This window comes from Pan troglodytes, chromosome 4, assembly GCF_028858775.2.
Source record: "Pan troglodytes isolate AG18354 chromosome 4, NHGRI_mPanTro3-v2.0_pri, whole genome shotgun sequence".
Classification (NCBI taxonomy): domain Eukaryota; kingdom Metazoa; phylum Chordata; class Mammalia; order Primates; family Hominidae; genus Pan; species Pan troglodytes.
Window position 1 is genome coordinate 147,591,973 of NC_072402.2, and position 25,416 is coordinate 147,617,388.

General features: G+C 43.5%; 1 protein-coding gene across 1 annotated transcript in view; it reads right to left on the reverse strand.

The window, feature by feature from the left end:
- Nucleotides 1-25,416, reverse strand: part of PDE6A (phosphodiesterase 6A) — an 84,206-nt gene that overhangs the window by 5,203 nt on the left and 53,587 nt on the right. Inside the window, exons 14-20 of the mRNA XM_518030.8 lie at nucleotides 20,404-20,513; nucleotides 18,920-19,007; nucleotides 18,619-18,719; nucleotides 17,596-17,703; nucleotides 2,224-2,287; nucleotides 1,854-1,928; nucleotides 299-382 (exon numbers count right to left, since the gene is read on the reverse strand). Coding sequence (XP_518030.4) covers nucleotides 299-382; nucleotides 1,854-1,928; nucleotides 2,224-2,287; nucleotides 17,596-17,703; nucleotides 18,619-18,719; nucleotides 18,920-19,007; nucleotides 20,404-20,513 — 630 coding nt within the window. The remainder of the gene's footprint in view (nucleotides 1-298; nucleotides 383-1,853; nucleotides 1,929-2,223; nucleotides 2,288-17,595; nucleotides 17,704-18,618; nucleotides 18,720-18,919; nucleotides 19,008-20,403; nucleotides 20,514-25,416) is intronic.

Sequence of the window (25,416 nt, forward strand, 5' to 3'; positions counted from 1 at the left end):
GGGAACTTAGAAGGACATATGTCTACTATGTTTCCCCTTCCTCTGTGAATCCATGCTTAGTCATTTGCCCCACAATTATGTATTAAGCAACTAGGATGTACCCTACGCTGGAGCCTGGAGCTGCAATCACATGAGACCCATAGAGCTGTCCTGAGAATCGAATGCCATTAGAGATGAGAAGCGCTTTGTAAAGTATCACCCACTGGTCACCTGCTAGGGTTTATTATTCCTGCTGTTGTCTGGAAATCCCAGGTTTATCAAAGACATCTTGTTGTGGCTGAGGAAGCCAAGGGCCTACCTTGTAGACGAAGGTGCAAACAAAGTCAATGAAGCCGACTTGAAGCTTAGGGAGTTCATCTGCTTTGTTTCTGTCCATCATGGGCTGTCATGGGGGAGAAAGAGTTAATTGCACTGGACAGTAAGAGAAACCTACCCTATCTATGAAGCATTCTTACTAAAATCAAACTGTAAACTCATCATGTTTCCAGACCTGATGAGCATTTTGCAGGAAATAGGAGAATAGAGAAACATGTTAAAGAACACCATGAGGGTGTAACCAACCAAATCCAGAATGTGGGAAACTGCACAAAAAAAAAGACACACTGTCTTCAGCAAATAAATGGCATACCAGAAAAAGGCCAGAGGGTGGGAGGGATGGCAGGGCCTGCTACAGATTAAAAGAGACTTAAGAGACATCAAAACCAGAGGCAGTATGCTCCTTGATTAGATCCTGATTTGAACAAATCAACTGAATTCTCTTTCTTAATCAAGAAAAATGAACAGAAATTGGGGATTAGATGATACTGAAGTATATGAATTTTGTGAGTGTGTTAATGGTATTATGGTTGTGTTTATGATTTTGTCCATATCAAGCTCTTGTCTCATAGAGATACGTACTAAAGTATTTATGGAAGAGATTATAGTGTCTGAGATTTACTTTAAAATACTGCAACCAAAAGCAAAAAAATGCACTGGAAGGAATTGACAAAACAAGAATGGCAAACTGCTGCTAATTGTTGGCTCTAGCTGATGGGCACTAGAGTTCACTGACTATTCTCAATATATTTGAAAATATCACAAAGAGAGAGTGAGAACGACAAAGCCCATGGGGCCCTTCACGTGTTTCTTCGTGACAGGACCTGCTCCTCCCAGCCTTCTACTCTCCCTCGGCTCCTGCCTAAGCCTGCCGTGGTGGCCCCTGCATCCTTAGCACACTCTCACAGGTTTAGCCTATCCAGGTGTCAACGGTTTGTCCCCACAATGTCTCTCTCTTTTACCCATCCTTTCCAAACCCTGCTTTACTTCCCAGCTTTGCCTTCAGGGACTTCAGGGAAACTTCGGGCTGCTCTTCCGATCTCCCCAACTGCGCATCTCCATGGGAAGCTGGCTGACTGTCTCAGCCAAGTTAACTTTCAATGTTGATAGGTGCACAACTTGCTCACTCTGTGCTGTTAGATTAGGGTCAGGGGAGGTGGATGGACTTCTAGACCTTTGAAATTGAAAGAGCAATCTAAGTGTTGGAGTCCACTTGCCAACCTCTAGGGTTGAGTGAGCTAAGGACACATTTCCCAAAATTTAGGAGGGCTTACTAGTTAGAGCATTCATTGCAGGAGCCCACCCCTAGAGCTTCTGGTTGGGTAGACCTAGGGTGAGGCTTGTGAATATACATACCTAACATGTTCTCAAGTAATGAGGTTGACAGTGGCCTGGAGACCACATTTTTAGAACCACTGCATTAGGAAAAGGTCATCTTTATGGTAAAGTCACACATCTCTCCATCATGGCGAGGTCATATCTAGGTCAGGATGGAGCACACACACCTAACATCAGGCTGACATCCCCTGTCTACTCACAATGGGATTCTGTTGCAGCACCGTGCGCTCCAGGTCACCTTGTTCCCAGAATTCAGCAGCCACCAGCAGAGCTACCTGCAACAGACAGACCCTCACACACGCAGAGTCAGAGCCCCAGCCCAATCCCCTACCCCTGCTCCCACCCCACTTGCAATTCCAAATCAACAAAAAGGATAAACCCATCCTTGCCCTGCCACCCTCACTTTTGCTGTCATCACTGGAGAGACGTAAAATGATTCCCATGTCTTGGTAGAGGAGGATGGGACACAGGTGAGCTGGTTCTGGAGCTGGGCTGAGAGAGTCCAAGCCTCATGACCTGATGCCCCCAGTACTGGGATGCCCCTCCTCTTGGGTCAGCAGGAGTTCATACCTGGCTCTGCACCTCCCAGGGTTTGGTGATGGCTGAGAGATCACAGGCGGTCATCATCATGGCCCTGGGCACACAGGACACCCTCTATCAGTCCAGGGCCATTTAAGACTTCCTGTACTGGTTAATTCCATCTCTCTCACCTTTCTCCACCCCCACTAGTAGGTGACTTTGTCTCATTGTGAGGAAAGGGCTCACCCCCATTGCATCCAGGGGTTGGGCTTTGAAATCAAACAGGGTTAGATCCTGCCTCTGTCAGTGATCAGAGGTTGGACACTGGGCAACTACACCAACCTCTCTGAGCCTCCATTTCCCTGTCTGTAATGATAATCGTACCTTACTCACAAAACAGGTATAAGATTAAATGAGATTGTGGTTGGAGAAATCTAAGTATAGTGTCTGAACATGGTATATGCATAAGGAACATGTACTGGGTTTTCTTCTGTATCAAGCACTGTTCCAGGGACTGTACAAACATCAATTTCATTTAAATCTCATCACATCTTCAGAGTCCCTTCGCTCTTGTCTACTGTAGAGAAGTGTTTCTCAACTTTTTTTTCTCATCATTGTTCCCTGCCCCAACTGCCAACGAGACTTTTTAGATACTTTTTCAGTAATTGCCCCACGATGAGCTTTTAATACCACAGATACGCTGTCCATCTGTTTGGAGAACCACAGGCCATTGTAATAGCTAAGATTTGCTCTCCTACCTCAAGAATCACTTTTTGCTCCATTGGAGGCAATATACTCCATTTTTCTATCAGTCAGTTAGCTTTGCTGATTTAGGAGTTTTGTTTAATACTAATAGATTTCTTTCTCTTCTAGGCCATTTCCTCACCTGGCAGAAACTCTCACCCAAAAAATTTAAAAGGTAAAAAAAAGAAAAAAGAAAACATATGGTGTAAAGAGAACTGTGAACAGCTGTAGCAAAGAGGCCTTGCATTAAGGCTCGGAAAGGGCCAGGTGCCGTGGCTCACGCCAGTAATCCCAGCCCTTTGGGAGGCTGAGGTGGGCGGATCACTTGCAGTCTGGAGTTCAAGACCAGCCTGGCCAACATGGTGAAACCCTGTCTCTACTAAAAATACAAAAATTAGCTGGGGATGATGGCATGCACCTGTGATCCCAGCTACGCGGGAGGCTGAGGCAGGAGAATCGCTTGAACTCGGGAGGCGGAGGTTGCAGGGAGCTGAGATCACGCCACTGCACTCCAGCCTGGGTGACAGATCGAGACTCCATATCAGAAAAAAAAAAAAAAAAAAAAAAAGGAGTGGAAGGGTGCGGATAAAGAAAGTAGGTAGAAAGAGTTCAAAGGTAAACTCTTAAGGGAGTGTCCCACTCATAGAAAGGCAAGGCAGGTATTATTACATAGGTGGGTACAACAGAAAATAGAAAGGGAGGGGACACAGACAAAGAACTGGAGCAAGAGGAGGGAGCAAGGGGGGTGGATTTGAGGAAACATTTTAGAGCAGGTAATCCTGGTAATCCAGGGCCATGTGGCATGGGCCCTAAATTCCACGCCAGGGAGTGCAGACTGTATCTAGCAAGCAGTGGGGAACGGTTGAAGGTTAAAGGCCCAATTGTGACCTCTTCAGAGCTGTGCTGCAGGAAGGCAGCTGGCAGGACTTGTAGGATGGAGAAGGAAGAAAAGAGCAGGATGGAGGGGGATGGGGTGCTGCAGTAATTCAGCAGGAGGGCAGGAGAGCTGGTCTGCAGCAACGGCTGGCTGCGGCAGGGTGAGACCAATGGGCAGGAGCTGGGGAGAGGGAGTAGTGAGAGAAGGCTGGGGCTCTGAACCTAACTTGCTGCTTGGATAATTTTACAATTAATCAGCTGTATGGGGCATATTTTCTATAAGCCAGTCTGTGAGGCTGTAAGAGTTACTCATGGAATATTAACAAGTTTAAATAAAATCTTTAATTATGGGCCTGGCACAGTGGCTCACACCTGTAATCTTGGCACTTTGGGAGGCTGAGGAAGGAGGATCACTTGAGGCCAGGAGTTCAAGATTAACCTGCGCAAAATAGTGAGACCCTGTCCCTATAAAAAATACACAAATTAGCCAGGCGTGGTGGCATGTGCCTATAGTCCCAGCATTTTGGGAGGCTGAGGTGAGGGGATCGCTTGAGCCCAGGAGTTTGAGGCCACAGTGAGCTATGATCATGCCACTGCATATTTTAAATTATGTAAACCCTCAGAAATTCAAATAGCTCTTTAAGTAAGCTTTCAGAAGTGCATACATTTCTTAGAAACACCTTTATGCTTTATAATAGCCTCAGAATACATGCCCTGTGCTTTAATAAGTGCTGTGGACATGTTTACTTACTGTCAGATAGGTTGAGCAAATAAATGCTCAGCTATGCATATAAGAGTCACTGGCTCCCTGGTGGCTTCAGGAGGACACTGGATGCTTACTTTCCTTAGCTGGAGGGATCATGTGGAAAACACTCCCAGTGGTTGCAGAAACACACCTAAGAATTTTATAGACAGAGATTTGCTGTGTGCATGGGATGAAGGAAGGACACCAAGGTGCCAGAAAAGCCAATTCGAGCCTTGTGCCCTAAAGATGAGGCTTCACATTCACTTCAGCCCCTCCCCCTTATATGCACTGGGGTCCCAGGTGCTGTGCTGGGCATGGGGGATCCAGAGGGGCCTGCAGGGAGGTCATAGTCACTCAAGGAACACAGGGCAAAAAAAAAAAAACTGTCATCACAATATGCTAAGTAGAATGGCAGAAAAAGGTACAAGGTGAAAAAAAAAAGAAGAAAGAAAGAGAAAGAAAGGAAGAGAGAAAGAAAGAAAGAGAAAGAAAAAGAAAGGAAAAGAAAGAAAAGAAAGAGAAAGAAAGAAGAAAGAAAGGAAGAGAAGAGAAAAGAAAAGAAAAAAAAAGAACCCAAAAGTGAAGGTGACTAGCTCAGTCCAGGTGCCATCTAAGAGGTGGCAATGGAGCAAAGGCCTTGAGGGGTACATAGGAGCCCTCTGTAATGGACAGAATGTTTGTCTCTTCCCAGTCTTATATGTGGAAGCCCTAACCTCTAATATGATGCTATTAGAAGACAGGGTCTTTGTGGGGTGATGAGGTTTAGATGAGGTCGTAAGGGTGCAGCCCCCATCGTGGGGTCATGGCCTTCATCACCATAGAAGAACACACAGGGAAAGTGGTCTCTGCCGGCTACGAAGAGGCTGGGCTCACATGGTCCATGCTCTCAGAGATCTTGCAGATGTGCTGGGGAATTGCACATTTATCCCACACATGCAGGTTAACATGTAAACAAACAACTGCTCTGAAGGAAAGGACTTCCATTCTTGGAGAAGACATGAGAAAGAGAAACTGACTGAGGTCTGGGAGGTCAGGGAGGGCTTCCCTGAGAGAGTGCCTCTGGAGCTGATAACTGTAGGATGTGTAACCATTTACTTGCTAAAGAAGGGAGTGGGAGAAACACATTCCAGGCAGAAGGATCATCTAGTGTGCAGGGCCTGGTAGAAGGAAGCCCGGCACAAAGAGCTTAAAGGTTGGGGGAGCTCAGGGAGCAGGTGGGAGACCTGGTAAAAGAAGCTCCACAGAGGAGCAGGGGCGGCCCATGCAGAGCCCAGATGCCGCTGCGAGGGGATGGTTTTCATGCTATGAGCAACAGGAAAAGCCATGGGAGTTAGAACAGAAGGGTGATGTGGCCACATTTGTATTTCACAGAAATCACTGTGGCTTCAGTGTGGAAGGGACAGGAGCGTACACAGGGAACTCAGTTAGGAAGCCACTGCAGGATCTGGACAAGAGATGGAGCTGGCAATAAAGAGAAGTGTCCAGACAGATACGGCACTTAGGAAGTCAACTCAGCAGCATTTGGGGACAGATTAGACATGCAAAGTGAGGAAGAGAGAGGTGTCAGGATGGAATAGAGTAAAGGACAACATGGTTATAATGCAGAAAGAAGCCAGAGTACGCCACAAAAATATTGTATGCTCAGAAATGTGAACCTTATGCTCTCAGTAGACGAACTGTCAAGAGGAGGGGATGGAGTTCAATAGGACAACAGTGCAAAATTCCATGCAGGGCTTTGGAATCAGACAGAGCTGAATTAGACCTTCCATCTTCTCCCCACTTGCTGTGTCCAGGGCAAGCGACTTCATGTCTTTGATTCCCAGTCTGTTCGTTTGTAAAATGAGACATTCATGTTAGGTTGGATCCTATGAAATTCTGATTTTGTTAGTCCAAATCAGTTAAAATTCAGCAGTTTCCTATGGATCAATGTAATATATCCTTTTTAAGACTTACTGTGATGATCACATAAGATGCTTTTGTAAATGCACCCAGTGTCCTCATCTTCATTATCAGCACCTGCATTCATCTCACTCACGTTCTGGGTCACCCTCGTGTGTAGAGCTCTCAAAAGCAAGCTGAGCTCTTATCCGCCTGGACCATCCCCAAGGCAAATGTTTCTTCCTGAAACATTTGGCTCCTTGGCTGTGAGTTTCAGTGGCACTTCTTCCTGACTCCTGGCCAACTTTCAGGAAAAGCATTCCAGCCTTCCTCTTAGCCAGCCCTTTCAGGACACTTACTCAGACCCTCCCTGGAATTACATGTGTCTGGAGGGTACAGCAGGAGACCCTGCCGGGGAAGGCCTTGGAGGAGCCTAAGAAAGCAGTGGGTGTGCAGGCAAGGGCTGGTGTGGCTGAGTCCAAGTCCTTGATGCTCCACAAATGCCTGCGTGACGCCAGCTAAGTCACATTGTCTCTCTGGGCCTCACTTTCCTCACTTGTAAAACACTAGACCAGGAATTGGCAAACTCTTTCTGTAAAGAGCCAGACAGTAAATATTTGAGGTTTTACAGCCTACATAGTCCCTACTGCAAAGACTGAGCTCTGCCACTGCGATGTGAGAGCAGCCGTAGATAAGCACAGCATGGATAAGCAGGGCCAGCTCGTCCATTCAACAGAGCACCGAGGGCCCACGATATTCTCCAGGGCCCATGAAAATATTTCAATTTCTTTCAAGATGAGCAGGAAAAAAGGACATAACAGGAATGAATATGTAAGAATGAATTCAGTCTGGATTATATTTGTCTTCATACCAACACAATCATAAAATATAATTTGTATTTACTTATTTACTTTTATGGAGGAAGGAGGCACAAAGACAAAAGTGCCTAGGACCCATGAAAGTCAGAATGTGGCCCTCTGTAAAAGAATACAGCTTTATTTATGGAGACTGAAGTTTGAATTTCTTATGATTTTCATTTGTCATGAGATACTCTTTTTTTTTTTTTTTTTTGAGACCGAGTCTCACTCTGTTTCCCAGGCTGGAGTGCAGTGGCATGATTTAGGCTCACTACCTCCTCTACCTCTGGAGTTCAAACGATTCTCCTGCCTCAGCCTCCTGAGTAGCTGAGATTACAGGTGTGCGTCACCACGCCCAGCTAATTTTTGTATTTTCAATAGAGACAGGGTTTCATCACGTTGACCAGCTTGGTCTCAAACTCCTGGCCTCAAGTGATCTGCCCGCCTTGGCCTCCCAAAGTGCTGAGATTACAGGTGTGAGCCACCACGCCTGGCCATGAAATATTATTCTATTGATTTTTTCCCCCAACCATTTAGAAATGTAATAGCCATTCTTAGCTCATGAGCCATACACAAACACCGCAGTGCTAGAGGATCTGTGAGCCTTTCCAACTCATGGTTTGGTCAGACTGTCAGAAGCAAAATCTGGAATTAAGCGGAAATGTCAAGAGTTTGATGAAGTATAGGAAGTCACACCCTCACTCTAGAGTTTCTATAATATCTTGACCCTAGAGTAAAATTACTGGAGTAGTCCTAGCTACTTAGGAGGCTGAGGCAGGAGGATCACTTGAGCCTGGGAGGTTGAGGCTACAGTGAGCTATGATCATGCCACCACACTTCAGTCTGAGCAACAGAGCAAGACCCTGTCTCTAAAAAAATAAAAATAAAGAAAAAAAGAAAAAAAAAGTCAAAGTCAATTGGTGTGGACCTCCAACCACAGGAAGCCCGTGGACATAAGCACTCCAAGATAATCAAAACACAGGAAGGGAGTGTTGGGTTTTTCCTCACAACAACAAATCCTGACACCAACTGGGTGTCTTACAATTCATTTCAACTCTGATACTAAATTCCTATAGTTAGCATCACACCCTACAGGTTAAAGGGTTCAGTCCCGCAAGACTGCCTCACTTCAGAGGCCAGCCACACGTATGGGGTCCCCAAGTTACCTACCCTTCTGTCTGACTTGGCAACAAAGTTGAAATGTGTCCCTGCGTTCGGGTTCAGTAATTTGCTAGATGAGCTCACAAATCTCAGGGAAACACTGTACTTACATGTTCTGGTTTATTATAAAGGATACAGCTCAGGAACAGCCAAATGAATGTGATGCATAGACAAAGTTATGGGAGGGGGAATGCATGCCAGCCTCCCACCACCTCGAAGTATTCACCAAACCAGAAGCTCTCTAAACCCTGCTGTTTAGAGGTTTGTATGGAGCTTTTTTTGTTTTTAATCACAGAAGCATGATTGATTAAATCATTATCCACTGGCAATTAACTCAATCTCCAGCCTCTTCCCTCCCCAGAGGTTGGGGATGGGGCTGAAAGTTCCAAGGGGCTGAAAGTTCCAAGCTTCAAATGAAGGCTTGGTCTTTCTGGTGACCAGCCCCTAGCCTGAAGCTAGGGTCCTGCCAAGAGTCATCCCATCAGAACAAAAGATGCTCCTATCACTCAGGAAATTCCAAGGGTTTTAGGATCTCTGTCAGGAACCAGGAACGAAGACCAAACATATATGTCTTCTTATACCACAGGAAGCACCGAACACCACTACCTACTGCACTGCGTTCCACATACTCCAGCTCAGCCCCCATGATGGTCCACAAAGCAGGCACTACCATGATCCTCACTGAGCAGATGAGGAAACTGAGGTGAGGGAGTAAGTCACCTGCTTGAGGTCACACCACCAATAAATGAAAGAGCCGAGATTTGAACCCAGGCTGTCTGATACCAAAGCCCCAAGTGTGTAACAGCTACATGCTACCCAGGTGTGAAGAAGTTCCAATTATACACCTAAGCAACGGGCCCCGAGATGGCTTTATAGCAAACAGCTGGGCCAATTTTTGCCCCAGGGGATATTTGGCAATGTCTGGAGACATTTTTGATTGTCACAGCTGGGGAGGGGTGGGGGTGCTCCTGGTGTCTAATCCTGTGCATCCCTCAAGGCACAGAACAGCTCCACAGCAGGGTTGCCAGCCCCAGACGTCAACAGGGCTAAGACTGAGAAACGCTGCATTACAGGTCTCCCAATATTTTTCGTTAAATCGCTACCTAAAGAATTTTGAAAAGTGCTACCTTCTTGCACATTTTTAAGTTGACATCTTAAACTATTACAAGTTTAATATTTTCAAAGGATCTAATTTATAGCACATTATACATACTGACTTTTTTTTTTTTTTTTTTTTTTGAGTCGGAGGAGCCTTGCTCTGTCACCCAGGCTGGAATGCAGTGGCACCGTCAGGGCTCGCTGCAGCCTCAACCTCTCGGGCTCAAGCAATCCTTCCACCTCAGCCTCCTGAGTAGTTGGGACCACAGGTGCGTGCCACCACACCCAGGGAAATTTTTATTTTTTATAGAGACAAGGTCTCGCTATGTTGCCCAGGCTGGCCTCAAACCCCTGAGCTCAAGCCATCCTCTCGCCTCAGCTTTGCAAAGTGCTAGGATTACACATGTGGCCACTGTGCCTGGCCATACTGACTTTTTAAAATAAATTTGTTACATCATTCTTTACCCATAATAAAAGCACATGAGCAAGCTTTTCTTTAAGAGTCTAGAGTTTTACATCTTTCCTTGTCTCTGTAAACCTCTATTTCCACTTGACTTCCCCACAGAATTTTATCCTAATATTGTGTGTATATACGTGTACATGTATGTGCATATGTGTTTCTGTATATATATATGTGTGTGTGTACACTACATATATGCTTGAAAGTCTTTCATTGATCGATTTTCATAATTACCTGCAATCAATTATATCCATTTATTGAAATTATGTAATTAAAATTTTTTCTTTGACCATAAGCCTCTAAGTGTTGAAAAATTTTCTTTTGGATTAAGTTATTATTACACAATTAAATAACAAAATATACTACCTATTTTTACAAATAATTATTAAACACTCAAAGCACCCTTTTTTGAATTCATCTATTAACAATATAGGGTGGATTTTTTAAAAAGTATTGGTTTATGAATGAATATTTCTTGTTACTAGACTGGAGTCGGATTCAGCATCTATTTTTTGCCCATTTTTCCTGTTTTTTTTTTTTTTTTTTAACCAGAGTCTCTCTGTTGCCCAGGCTGGAGGGTAGTGCAGTGGCATGATCATAGCTAGCTGTAGCCTGAAACTCCGGGCTCAAGTAATCCTCCCACTTCAGCCTCCCAAGTAGCATGCACCACCATACCTGGATAATTTAAATTTTCCAGGACAGAGTCTTACTCTGTCGCCCAGGCTGGAGTGTGGTGGTTCCATACCGGCTCACTGCAAACTCCGCCTCCCCGGTTCAAGCGGTTCTTATGCCTCAGCCTCCACAGTAGCTGGGATTACAGGTGCAAGCCACCATGCCTGGCTAATTGTTTTTTGTATTTTAATAGAGATGGGGTTTCACCATGTTCCCCAGGCTGGTCTTGAACCTCTGAGCTCAGGCAATCTGCCCGTCTCAGCCTCCCCACCATGCCCAGTTCCTATTTTTAAATTTAAATAAGCATGTTACAATACATCCAACTTATCTTTTATTTTTAATTCTAAGAAAGGTAAAGGTACATGGAGGGTATGTAGGTAGACTAGACAGACAGATAGATGATGATAGATGATGATGAGAGATGATAGATAGAAAGATAGATGATAGATAGATAGATAGATAGATGATAGATAGATAGATAATATGATTCTGTTGAGAGACTATTGACCAAATAAAAAAGAAAGAAAAAAATTGTAAAGACAGATGATAGAAAGAAGACAGTGAAGTGGATTAAATCAGTTGCTACCATCTTCAGTACGTATTACTGATGTGCCTTTGCCCTAGTGTCATGGTCCCTGGACAGTGATACATTTTCTGAAAGAAGTAAGATATTTAAATGAAAAATCTTTCACCTGCTGCCCCCCTATAAAACCCCACCCACTGGCTGGGAATGGGGGTGGGGTTCAGGGGGAGTGCTTGGCAATTAAAGTTGTAAAAACTCTTGAACAAATAGTCTGGGTCCAAATAGTCTGGGTCCAGTGGTTCATGCCTGTAATCCCAGCACTTTGGGAGGCCGAGGTGCAAGAATGGCTTGAACCCAGGAGTTTAAGATCAGCCTGGGCAACATAGTAAGACCTTTATTTGTCTCTACAAAAAATTTAAAAAGAGTCTCGCTCTGTCACCCAGGTTGGAGTGCAGTGGTGCAATCTTAGCTCACTGCAACCTCTGCCTCCCAGGTTCAAGCAATTCTCCTGCCTCAGCCTCCCGAGTAGCTGGGATTACAGGCATGCACCACAATGCCTGGCTAATTTTTGTATTTTTAGTAGAGATGGAGACTCGCCATGTCGGCCAGACTGGTCTCGAACTCCTGACCTCAAGTGATCCACCTGCCTCGGCCTCCCAAAGGGCTGGGATTACAGGTATGGCCACCGGGCCCAGCCCCTTAGATTTATAATGCCTTAATTATAAGAGGCTGTGACACCACCAGTATGGTGGACTCTCAAATAACACAGGTTCGAACTATGCAGGTCCACTTACACATGAATTTTTTTCAACTGAACATGGATTGCAGGATGCAAAACCCATGTGTGGAGGGGCCGACTCTTCACATCCAAGGGGTTTTCAGGGCTACTGCAGGACTTGAGTTTGTACCAATTTTGGTATACTAGGGGGTCCTGGAGCCGATCCCCTGAGTATACCCAGGGATGACTGTATTTCAAATAGTCCCTCCGTTTGGCTGCCCGGAGGTTTTTGTCTCTACAACAATGCAATGCGGGAAGATTCAAGAAAGAATGGAGTTTGCCCTTATTTTGTAAGGTGGGGAAGAATGAGAGAATGCTGTGCCTACTGGGCTGCTTCTTTCTCGGGAAGATTAATATTACGAAAGAAAATGCTGATTCCCTTAAGGCTATCTATGCTGATATACATCTTGGAAGGACATGAGTTCCCAGAGGGGTATGTGTGCCGTCAGCTGAAGATGCCTACGTAAGGTCACCTTGACTTTGACAATGATTGAGATCCTGCTCCTGGCTTTTTTTTTTCTTTTAAAATTCAACATAATTCCTTTCATTTGATGTCATTTCTTTGCAAATCTGTAAGATATTCCATTGTATGAAAGTGTTATCGTTTATTTAACCTGGTTCCCCATTGCTAGGTATTTCGATTGTTTTCAATCCTGTTTGTGTTACAGACAATGCTGCAACAAACAGTTCTGTACATACACTTTGTGCACATGTGGGAGAATATCTGGAGGGGAAATCCTGGAAGTGGGATTGCTGAGTCAAAGGGCATGAGCACTTACAGCTTTGATAGGTGTTGCCAAATCGCCCTCTGCAAAGACTGAGCCTGTTTACGCTCCCACATGGGGAACGAGGTGGCCCTTTCCCTCACTCTGCCCGACACAGTATGTAAGCAAATGTTTTCATCTTTGACAATAGGAGTTAACAATTATGCCTCATTGTAGTTTTATAATCACCATCTTTTCATAGGTTTATATCCCACTGTAACTTTTCTGGGAACTGTCGGTTTGTGCCTTTTGCCCATTTTCTATTGGATTAGTCTTTTCCTGGAATCATATTAACACTTTATTCACTGAGGAAATTAGCTCTTTTTCTCTTAGAAGTGGTGCAAATATTTACCTCCAGCTTATCACTTACTTTCCTATTTAGACTATGTGTTTTTGTGTGTTGTACAGAAATCCTTGATTTTTCATAGTCAGATTTCTCCATCTAATTTTATGACTTACGATTTTCATGTCATATTTTATTTATGTTTATTTTATTTGGTTTTATTTATTTATTTATTTATTTATCTATCTATCTTGAGATGGAGTCTCGCTCTGTCACCCAGGCTGGAGTGCAGTGGTGCAGTCTCGGCTCACAGCAACCTCCACCTCCCACATTCAAGCCACTCTCCTGCTTCAGCTTCCCAAGTAGCTGGGATTACAGGCGCCTGCTACCTTGCCTAGATAATTTTTGTATTTTTAGTAGAGATGGCGTTTCACAATGTTGGCCAGACTGGTCTCCAACTTCAGACCTCAGGTGATCCGCCTGCCTCAGCCTCCCAAAGTGTTGGGATTACAGGCATGAGCCACTGTGCCCAGCCTCATGTCACATTTTGAAAAGCTCGCTCTGAAATTTTTTTTTTTTTAGGTTTTTTTTTTTTATTATTATACTTTAAGTTTTAGGGTACATGTGCACCTTGTGCAGGTTAGTTACATATGTATACATGTGCCATGCTGGTGCACTGCACCCACTAACTCGTCATCTAGCATTAGGTATATCTCCCAATGCTAACCCTCCCCCCTCCCCCCACCCCACAACAGTCCCCAGAGTGTGATATTCCCCCTTCCTGTGTCCATGTGATCTCATTGTTCAATTCCCATCTATGAGTAAGAATATGTGGTGTTTGGTTTTTTGTTCTTGCGATAGTTTACTGAGAATGATGATTTCCAATTTCATCCATGTCCCTACAAAGCACATGAACTCATCATTTTTTATGGCTGCATAGTATTCCATGGTGTATATGTGCCACATTTTCTTAATTCTTCCATGCTTTTTTCGTGCTCTCTTTTCTTTCCCTGGTTATTTTAAAATTTTTATTACATCTGGAGTTTATTTTGGTATAAGGAATGAGATAGAGATCTAACTTCATGGCCATCCCATTGTCCCAACACCACAGACGAACTTACACCTTTCTCCACTAGTATAAAACCCACTTTGAGCACAGACATAGTCCTTAAGTTCATCCCATTGATCTGAACGACTTCTCCTGTCTAGGACAGAACTGCCTTTAGTTCTGCTGGTCACCATTATTACTCTTCCATTTCAGAATTTTCTGGCTATTCTTTTTTACCTTTTTTCTTTTTCTGGTTATTCTTGCATACTCATTTCTCATAATAATTTTTCAATCAGCTTCCTAATTCCCCCAGAATAAAGCAGGGGTTTTTTTGTGTGTTTGTTGGTTGGTTGCTTGGTTTGTTTTGGAATCACCCTTAAATGAATAAATTAAAATTAGGGAGAATAGACAACTTTCTAAATCAAGTCCCCTATCCAATAGCAGGGTGTTCCTTTCAATGATTTAGTCCTTCTGCTGAGCCATTTTGAAATGTCCAGCTATGGAAGTCAAAAAAAGAAAAACATTAGGAAAAAACAGAAGTCAGCTGGGGGTGGTGGCTCACACCTGTAATCCCAGCACTTTTAGGAGGCCGAGGTGGGCGGATCACGAGGTCAGGAGTTCGAGACCAGCCTGACCAACATGATGAAACCCCGTCTCTACTAAAAATACAAAAAAAATTAGCCGGGCATGGTGTCGCATGCCTGTAATCCCAGCTACTCAGGAGGCTGAGGCAGGAGAAGCCCTTGAACTCGGGAAGTGGAAGTTGCAGTGAGCCGAGATTGCATTCCATCCTGGGCAACAGAGCGAGACTCCATCTCAAAAAAAGAAAAGCCCAAGCAAAAGTCAATAAATAAATAACCAAAATGAGATACTGTCTGGCACCAGTCACAATGGAAATTATTAAAAAGTCAAAAGAAGTCTGGGTACTTTGGAAGGCCGAGACAGGCAGATCACTTGAGGTGATCACTTGAGACCAATCTAGCCAACATGGTGAAACCCCGTCTCTACCAAAAAATACAAAAAAATTTAGCTGGGAATGGTGGCGGGTGCCTGTAATCCCAGCTACTGTGGAGGCTGAGGCACGAGAATTGCTTGAACCCAGGAGGTGGAGGTTGCAGTGAGCCGAGCTCGTGCTGCTGTACTCCAGCCTGGGTGACAGAGTGAGACACCGTCTCAGAAAAAAGAAAAGAAAAGAAAAATCAAAACATAACAGATGCTGGTAAGGCTGTGGAGAAAAAGGAATCCTTATGCACTGCTGGTGAGAATGTAAACTAGTTCAGCCACTGTGGAAAGCAGTTTGGAGTTTCCTCAAAGAACTTAAAGTAGAATTACCATTCGACCCAACATCTCATTACTGGGTGTGTATCCAAAAGAAAACAAAGAGTTCTACCAAAAAGACACATGCCCTAACATGTTCATCACAGCACTGTTCACAATAGCAAAACATGGAATCAACCTAGGTGCTCATCAACGGTGGATTAGATAAAGAAAATGTGTTCCATACATGCCATGGAATACTACACAGCCATAAAAAAGAACAAAATCATAGCCTTTGCAGCAACAGGGATGGTGTTGGAGGCCATTATCTTAAGCGAATTAACACAAGAATGGAAAACCAAATACTGCATATTCTCACTTATAGGTGTGAGATAAACATTACATATACATGGACACAAAGATGGCAACAATAGCTACTGGGGACTACACAAGGGGAGACGGAGGAGAGTGTGGGCTAAAAAACCACATACTGAGTGCTATGCTCACTACCTGCGTGAGGATCGTTTGTACCCCCAAACCTCAGTGTCATGCAATATACCCACGTAACAAACCTGCCCATGCATTCTTTAATGTATAATAAAAGTTGAAATTATAAATAAATAAATGTGGCTGGACGTGGTGGCTCACACTTGTAATCTCAACACTTTGGGAGGCCAAGGGGGGTGGATGGCTTAAGCTCAGGAGTTCAAAACCAGCCTAGGCAACATGGCAAAACCTGTTTCTACCAAAATTACAAAAATTAGCCAGGTGTACTGCGTGTGCCTGTAGTCCCAACTACTAAGGAGGCTGAGGTGGGGGGATTGCTTGAGCCTGGAAGGTTGAGGCTGCAGTGAGCCCTGATCGCCACTGCACTCCAGCCTGGGCAATAGAGCAAGACCCTGTCTCAAAAATAAATAATAAATAAATAAATAAATAAATAAATAAAATGTCCAGGGGGGCAGCTCCTGGTCAGTCTATGAGTAACCGTGGGCTGAGCATGCCCCCTTGTTCAGTGAAAGCAGATTGCACTGCTCCCAGAATCAGGGGACCGTTGTGGGAGGCCTGGTTGGACAACTGCAGGGCTGAAGGAGTGGCAACTTGCTGCCGCCCCCCTGTTTCCGGAGCCTGTCCCAGTGGTCTCCTCTTCTCTGTTGCAGACATTTGCAATGCTTGTGACTTAATCAAGCCTCATTTCCACAGAAGCATCTGGGGATAAACAAATAACCCAATGCTTCCTAGGCAACTAGTCAGCCTTGTCTCCCCTGCAACTTTTCCTGACCATTGCCTTCAATGCCCAGGACCCATCACAGAGGAGCCAGGGGACCATTTGGCTTGGGCCACATATTCATAAAAGGCCTCAAATTTACACTTCTCACCCCATTGTCAATTGAGGTGAATCATGGAAGCACACTGAGAAAACTGAAAAAAGACATTCACCAGACAACTTAAATTTGAGTCCCATTACCAACCATGCCAGACCATGCACTGTAAATTTCATACCAACCATAACCAATTTGTGACTAGCACAGCTATATTGTGGGATATTGTCCTATGTAAAGGGATACGTTAAAAATTAAGCCTATATGTTTTGAATAACACATTAACTATCACTCAAACTTTAATTCGGGCCGGGCATGATGGCTCACGCCTATAATCCCAGCACTTTGAGAGACAGAGGTGGGTGTATCACTTGAGGTCAGGAGTTTAAAACCAGCCTAGGCAACATGGCAAAACCCGGTCTCAACTAAAAATACAAAAATTAGCTGGGCGTGGTGGTGGGTGCCTGTAATCCCAGCTACTAGGGAGGCTGAGGTAGGAGAATTGCTTGAACCTGGAAGGCGGAAGTTGCAGTAAGCCGAGATCGCACCACTACACTCCAGCCTGGGCGACAGAGTGAGACTCTGTCTCAAAACAAAAAACAAAACAAAACAAAAACCCCTTAATTGCTATAGTGCTTTCCGTTGTATCAAAAACTTAAAAGTTATATCAGTTTACCACCCAAATCTTAGATATTGTGATTGAACTACTTCAAATAACATATATTTTTATTCAGATAAATAAAACAATAATAGACTGTCTTGCATTTTTAGTGCTAAAATAAAGATTAAACATGTGGCTTGTGCAATTGGAATTTGGCATAACTTCATTTTTTTCATACGTTGAAGGCCTCCAAAATGAAATAGTCCCAAGGCTTGTTGAGGGCAACAAGAGCTGTCAGTGCATCTCGCCTCATGATCCTAAGCCTAAGAGGATCAGGTTTTAACCCCATCCCAACTCACATAACGATTTCCTTCCGTGTCTGCTCCAGCATCATGTACTGTGTCCACTCCTGTTCACTCTCGTATGTCTTAGACTGATCCACGATCTTTTGGAACATCGTCCTCTTCCTACAAAACATATCACTCTAGTAAAGGGAGCAAGTCTTAGAATAAGGCAACACCTGAGCTGCTAACATTGGCTGATTCAGATGGAGGCTTATTAAATCAACAAAATTCACAAAACAAGGTTGAAAGAACCAAGGCCCAGGAGTGAAGACCTAGGTTTAAACTAAGTCTCTGCCACTGATTTGTTATCTACTCTTAGCAAATCTCTTGTCCTGAATCTCAGTGTTCCCATCTGTACAGCGGGGGTAATAATACCTAACTCACAGGCTTGTAGCAAGAATCAATGTGTCCATAACACACGTGTTGTGGCTGACACATAGTATATGCTAAATTAATTGGAACTATGATGTTTGTTATTATTATTGTTATTATATTGTTGCTGGGTGCAGTGGCTCATGCCTGTAATCCCAATACTTTGGGAGGCTGAGGCAGAAGGATGGCTTGAGACCAGGAGTTTGAGATCAGCCTGGGTAACATAGTGAGAACCCATCTTTACAGCAAATTAAAAAATTATCCAGGAGTGGTGGTGTTCCTGTAGTCCCAGCCACTCAGGAGGCTGAGGTGGGAGGATCCCTTGAGCCCAGGAAGCAGTGAGCTGTGATGGTGCCACTGCACTCTAGCCTGGGCAACAGAGTGAGATCCTGTCTCAAAAAAAATATATATATATATATATATACACACACATATATATATGTGTATATATATGTATATATATGTATATATGTATATGTGTATATATGTATATATATGTATATGTGTATATATGTATATATATGTATATGTGTATATATATGTGTATATATGTGTATATATGTGTGTATATATGTGTATATATGTGTGTATATATGTGTGTATATATATATATGCATACATATAATCATTGTTGCTTTTACTATTAAAATGAGAAGATATACCAACTTGAAATACAGGGCGAGGTCTGTGGCAATGATTGCAATGTCCATCATGTGGATGGCATGCTCATGCTGTCGACGATTGAGGTTTTGAAAGATATTCAGGCTCTAAAGAAAAAAAGAGAAGCGAGATGGGAGAGAATTGATGCTGGCAGTAAAGTCACCCATCTACCAATGGCCACCCCGGATGATGGCAGAGGCAGCCCAGGCCAATAGGAAGAATGCTCCCTGGGCACACTCAGGCTCCTTGTGAAATAGAGCCTCTGATCCAGGCCCCGCGGCCTGTAGATCCTTGGCCCTCATCCTACCTCGTCTCTGAGCAGTGTTTTGCCAAACTCCAAGTGGTGTCTTTCCAAGATGGAGGACCCATGGAGCTTGGCCAGTGGGTTCTGGGATCTGAATGAGAAAGAGAGAGAATCAATATGGAGTGGACAATAGAAAATTAGGACTAAACATCAAGTCTCCTGACTCAGTCTTCAGCCTTCTCCACAAGTGATTCCGAGTTACTTTTGGATCATGAACTCATTAGAGAATCTACTAAATAGCATGGACCCCTTCCCCAGAGAAAGCCACAAACACACACAATGCCATAAGGGATTTTAGGGACATTAGCATTGGGCCATACTTCAAGATCATCTAGCCCTGATTCTTCACATCCAAGTCTTGAAGGAAACAACTGAATTTCCACAAGCCGTGTGTTTATTCATTTCTGCATTCAATAATTATTTGTTGAGCACTTGCTATGTGCCACACACTGTGCTAAGTATTTAGATTCTCAAAATGTAAAACGTAAACCCAATCTCTAGCCCCAGAGCAGCATGAAAGTATTGAGAAGACTCAGCAGCATGAATTCAGAGCTTGTTAATGACTTACAGGCCATCGGCCCTGAGCAGAGACTCAGTTTTCTCATCTGTAAGTAGGGATAACATTAGCCCCTGCTCTGCCCAGCCCACTGGTGGTTGTGAGGGTCCATTGAGATCATGGTTCAAGGACTATGCTTTATGGGCTGTCTGAAATATAAGCTCTGTAAGGACAGGAGCTGTTTTGCTCATCAGAGCACCTTTTTTGCCTGCCATAGAGCCTACCACACTATATTAGAAGCACTGTAAATACGAGATGAGTGAATGAACCATTACTGGTTATTAACATCTTGGCTCAAATTAGTGCAGCAGGTAGGACAGGGAAGGAGACAAGTACAGGAGTTTAATGCATTCATTTTCTATGGCTGCTATAACAAACTGCCACAAACTTAATGGCTTAAAGCAATAAAATTTATTATTTTACAGCTCTGTATGGAGTCTGAAATGGGTCCTTAGGGCTGCTTTCCTTCTGGAGGCTCCAGAGGAGAATCCGTTTCCTTGCTCTTTTGAGCTTCTAGAGGCCACCTGCATTCCTTGCTTGTAGGCCATGCCTCCATCTTCAAAGCCAGCAGGGTAGCATCCTCTCTTATCTCTGACCTCTTGCTTCCCTCTTATAAGGACCATTGGGACTACATGGGGCCCACTTGAATGAATAATCCCTGTATCTCAAGATCCTCGACTTAATCACATCTGCACAGTCCCTTTTGAATGTAAGGCAACATATTCCCCAACTCAGGGATTTGAGATCTGGACATCTTTGTGGCGGTCATTATTCTGCCTGCTACAGGAGGAGACCCGGATCCCAAGGGCAGAAGGCGGTGGGAAGCTGTGGACCACAAGACTTCCCTGTTGGCCAGTGAGTCTGCCTGGGAGCCACACAGAGCTGGATAATGAATCCGGAGGGCTGGGGGTGGGGAGGGAGGCTGACTCACTTCATCTGGTAGAGGTTATTGGTGCCTCTGTGGTCAATGTCATGGCAGAAAGCAGCAGTGACCATGGCCAAGGCCTCTAGGTCTGTGAAGTAGCGCTTCAGCTTTCCCGTCTGGAAGGGCAATCAGAGTTCAAATCATTCCTTTTGTGTAGAGGCTGGAAGCAGGGCTGAAAAGGCAGGTGTAAGGAGGAGGGCCCAGAACTAAAAAACTCGTGGGTCTGATCTTGGCTGTATCCTGGCTCCAGAGGCTGACCAGAGGACTGCCCAGGGCTGAGGGGTTTTTTGGATATGGGACTTTCAGTGCTAGAATGGGGAAAGTCCCAGGTAAATGGGAACAACTGGTCACCCTATTTCTGAGTTGACCTTAGCTGGTCTCATCTCCCTCTGAACCTCCGTAGCCCAATCTCCATAATGAGGGTCAAGCATATTGGATCAGATGAATTTTGAGAAACTTGTAGATGTCAGGTTTTAGGATTTGGAGAGTTTCTGAACATGGTCAGGCTGGTAAAGCAAATCTTCCAAACGTGGTCTACTGGTTTAAGCACAGCCTGGAGGAATCCTTCCCTGGGATTTTGCCAGACACTTAACTCCTTGTTGATGCTGGGTGTTGAAACAAAATGTGGGAAAGTGCTCTGGAGAGCTGATGCTGACTTTATGAAAGCAAGCACTCTAAGTGGTGTTCTTGTCACCCTTTAAGGTAGCCTGGTCAGAATTCCTGCTTCCGGGCCCTAGCACCTACTCTGGCCTGACCATTTCAGCCAAGGGGGAAGGGATGATGTTGAGGAAGGGCAGGGATTTGCATCATGATCTGGATGGGGAAATAACTTGAAATAAAACATAAAAGTCTCCGAACCCTCTGAGTGAAAAATACGAACACAAATACACAAAGATAAGTCCATCCAAGGATATTGTGGCACTGTTTGTAATAGTGAAAGATTGAAAAGACTTCCAAGTCCAACAATAGAACACTATGCAGCCACAAAATTGTATCATGGATAAGCCTCAAAAACATTATGTTAAGTGAAATATGCCAGACACGAAAGGACGAATACTGTATGATTTCACCTCACTGTATATGAGGTGCATAGAATAGTCAAGATGAAAGAAACAAAAAATAAGATAGGGCCAGGCATGGCAGGTCACACATGGCAGCACTTTGGGAGGCCGAGGTAGGAAGACCACTTGAGCCTAAGAATTCAAGATCAGCTTAGGCAACACAGCCAGACCCTGTCTCTACAAAACTAAAAATTTATGTGGGCATGATGGCACATACCTGTGGTCTCGGCTACCTGGTGTTAGTCCCAACCGTACCATTTTGTAAGCTCCCCATTATTTTGCAGACCTTGGTCAAAGTGAAACATTTCATGGGGGTTTGGGTCGGGAGAAACATCCTTCCTAACCACCTGACCACAAGGCAGACAAAGGCCCAACTAAAGAAACATTCCTATCATATCTTGCTGGGCAAAAGTCCAAGAAACACCACAATGGCATCCCACCGAGACAACAGCAAAACCGCCTCATCATGAGAACATCTTATCAATAGCCTGCCAGGCAACAAGCCATACTGCCCAGACCCCTCCCGCCCATACCTATAAGTACCACCAGCCTGTAAGCAGCGGTGGGCTCTGGCATTAGGCTGGTTCCTACTTCTGTAGATTTTATGCTGGGCATAAAGCCTGCATTTGCTGTTGAGCCGCCCTCTTTCTGTGTGTGTGTGTGTGTGTGTGTGTGTCTTTCTTTAACCCTCGCCTTCCCTTCAAAACCTAACATTTGGGAGGCTGAGACGGGAGGATCGCTTGAGCCCAGGAGGTCAAGGCTGCAGTGAGCCGTGTCTTCTCAGCACTGCACTCCAGCCTATGTGACAGAGCAAGATCATATCTCAAAAGTAAAAAAAGATCTAAGAGGATAGAGATTAAATGTTGCCTCCTCTACAATTTCTTATTACCAAGAGACTAAAAATATTTGGGACTGTTACTAAAAATTTTCTGTGCCACAGTGACAGATTGTACTGTGGGGAACTACATGCTTCTAGAAATTATTATTCACAGACGATTGATCTACAGATTGCTGGTGTGACAAACAGTTCACAATTTTTGCTTGCTTCGTAGTGTTCACTGGAAATTAAGATCACTAAGGGTTAAGAATTCTAATTAATGTAAGGATATATTAACATATATTAATATATATTTATTATTTAGAATTTTTAACACATAATTAATATGTTATTTATAATATATTAATAACTAATAATTAATATATTATTAATAAAATAATAAGGGAAACAATTCTATAAGCAATTATATAAGAGGGCAAAAACTGCTTTTGGTAAGAAAAAGCTATAAGATATGAGGATGTTTTATTTTGTTAAGGGTGAAAAGAGAAACTTTTGTCCTAATGTAGGATAACTGGTTACTCCAAAATGAGAAGAGGAAAAAGTATAGGACAAAAGTTGAATGGATAGGAAAGTTATAGAAGGCGTGTGGAAGATAAATCTTGTGAAAGTAATTGTATGTGTGATTAAGCTGGCTAAGATTGGAAGAAAATGGCTGGGTGCGGTGGCTCACCCCTGTAATCCCAGCACTTTGGGAGGCCGAGGCGGGCGGATCACGAGGTCAGGAGATCGAGACCATCCTGGCTAACACAGTGAAACCCCGTCTCTACTAAAAATACAAAAAATTAGCCGGGCATGGTGGCGGGCGCCTGTAGTCCCAGCTACTCGGGAGGCTGAGGCAGGAGAATGGCGTGAACCTGGGAGGCAGAGCTTGCAATGAGCTGAGATGTGCCACTGCACTCCAGCCTGGGCGACAGAGTGAGACTCCGTCTCAAAAAAAAAAAAAAAAAAAAAAAAAAAAAAAAAAAAAGATCAGAAGAAAATTGTTTGTAAGTTTTTCTAAAATTTTGAAATTAATGCTATCTTGAACATTGATGTCAAAAGTACACTGATGCAAAACTAGAACTTGGACCTCTCTTTTAAAACAACAAGTTTTCTTTGAGTATTGGTCTGCTGTTAACAGGAAATTTATCTTTTAGGTAATTGACCTAGGAAACAAAGATTCTGTGCTTTACCAAATTAATTTCCTGTACTCCAGGTTGCCTTTATTAGGTTTTTGATCACTTAAGAAAACTGAGTTTTCTTTATTAAAAGAGCTAAGGTCTTTCTATAAGTATTTAACTTTCTGTATTTTTATTTATTTATTTATTTATTATCTTATTTTATTTTTGTTTTGAGACAGAGTCTCTCTCTGTCACCCAGGCTAGAGTGCACTGGTGCAATCAAAACTCACTGCGGTTTGGACCTCCTGGGCTCAAGCAATCCTCCCATCTCAGCCTCCTGAGTAGCTGGGACTACTGACGCATGCCACCACACTAGGCTAAATTATCTTATTTTGGGCTGGGTGCAGTGGCTCATGCCTGTAATCCCAGCACTCTGGGAGGCTGAAGCAAGCGGATAACTTGAGGTCAGGAGTTCGAGTTCAGCCTCGGCAACATGGTGAAATATCGTCTCTACTAAAAGTACAAAAAGTTAGCTTGGCCCGGTGGCACGCACCTGTAATCCCAGTTACTGGGGAGGCTGAGACAGGAGAATCGCTTGAACCCAGGAAGCAGAGGTTGCAGTGAGCTGAGATCATGCCACTGCACTCCAGCCTGGGTGACAGAACAAGACTCTGTCTCAAAAAACAAACAAAAAAAAATTCAAGCATTTAGAAACTTCCCAAAGTCATATTAATTTTTTTTTTTTTGAGACAGAGTCTTGCTTTGTTGTCCAGGCTGGAGTGCAGTGGCATGATCTCAACTCACTGCAACCTCTGCCTCCCAGATTCAAGTGATTCTCCTGCCTCACCCTCCTGAGTAGCCGGGATTACAGGCACACACCACCACACTAGGCTAATTTTTAAAATATTTTTGGTAGAGATGGGGTTTCACCATGTTGGGCAGGCTAGTCTTGAACTCCTGACCTCAAATGATCCACCTACCTCAGTCTCCCAAAGTGCTGAGATTACAGGCATGAGCCACCGCGTCTGGCCCCAAAATCATATTCTAAATTAAGTATTTTTCTTGACTGCAAATTAACTTTGGAATTTTTCAGATGAACCCTTAGAATATCTCAAAAAGATATCTCTTCTTGTAAAAAGAGAGACATTAAACTAATTAGGCTTATTTTATATATTAAATTATATGGGAAGCATTGTCAAATACAATTAATGCTAAATCTTCAAGTTATATTCTAAGGATGTGTTATTAATATGTGTTTCAGAAACTGTATAAAATTCATAGAAATCTAGTATTCCTGGTATAACACTATCAGTCACAATTTTAGTTATTGTCTTAAAATGTTTGCAACGGAAATAACCAAATTTCCTTGTCAATTGTGTCATTATTGTAATGAACTCTCATGAGATCTTTAACCATGACCATGTAAAGTCTTGTCATCCACAGGTGGTTTTTCACTCTGCTACTTTCCTGAGCAACTAGAAGCCTAAAGTGTTTCTTCTTCATAAGATCATACCATTGGACTGGGGAAGAATTTCCAGAATTCCAGTGAAGAAACTGGTTCATAAAACTGCTAATTCAGTATTAAGCAGAATAAAAAATAATTGAAAATTAAAACAAATGATTTGGCAGATTTTTATGCTAAGTCAGCCAGTACTGAAATTGGTGAGATATACAATTTAAATGAATTCCAAACATTGATCCAAGTCAAGTTACCTATGATAACCTATTTAATAAACAGTGCTATGCACCTGAATTGGAGAAATGAAATTGGTATTTAAAAGGATGTAAATCCAATGTTAAGTGTGGACTCATAAGGAGTCCCGATGGCCTCCTCATCCTTCTTGAGTCCTTAAAGCTTCCATTATTAGATTACTGCACTCCATGACTCATCATGGAAGAGATAAAATGACAGAAATGATGACAAAATAGTGACAAGGTGACTGCTCTAAAATTGCTAAAATGGGCTGGGTGCGGAGGCTGATGCCTGTAATCCCAGCCCTTTGGGAGGCCGAGGTGGGCA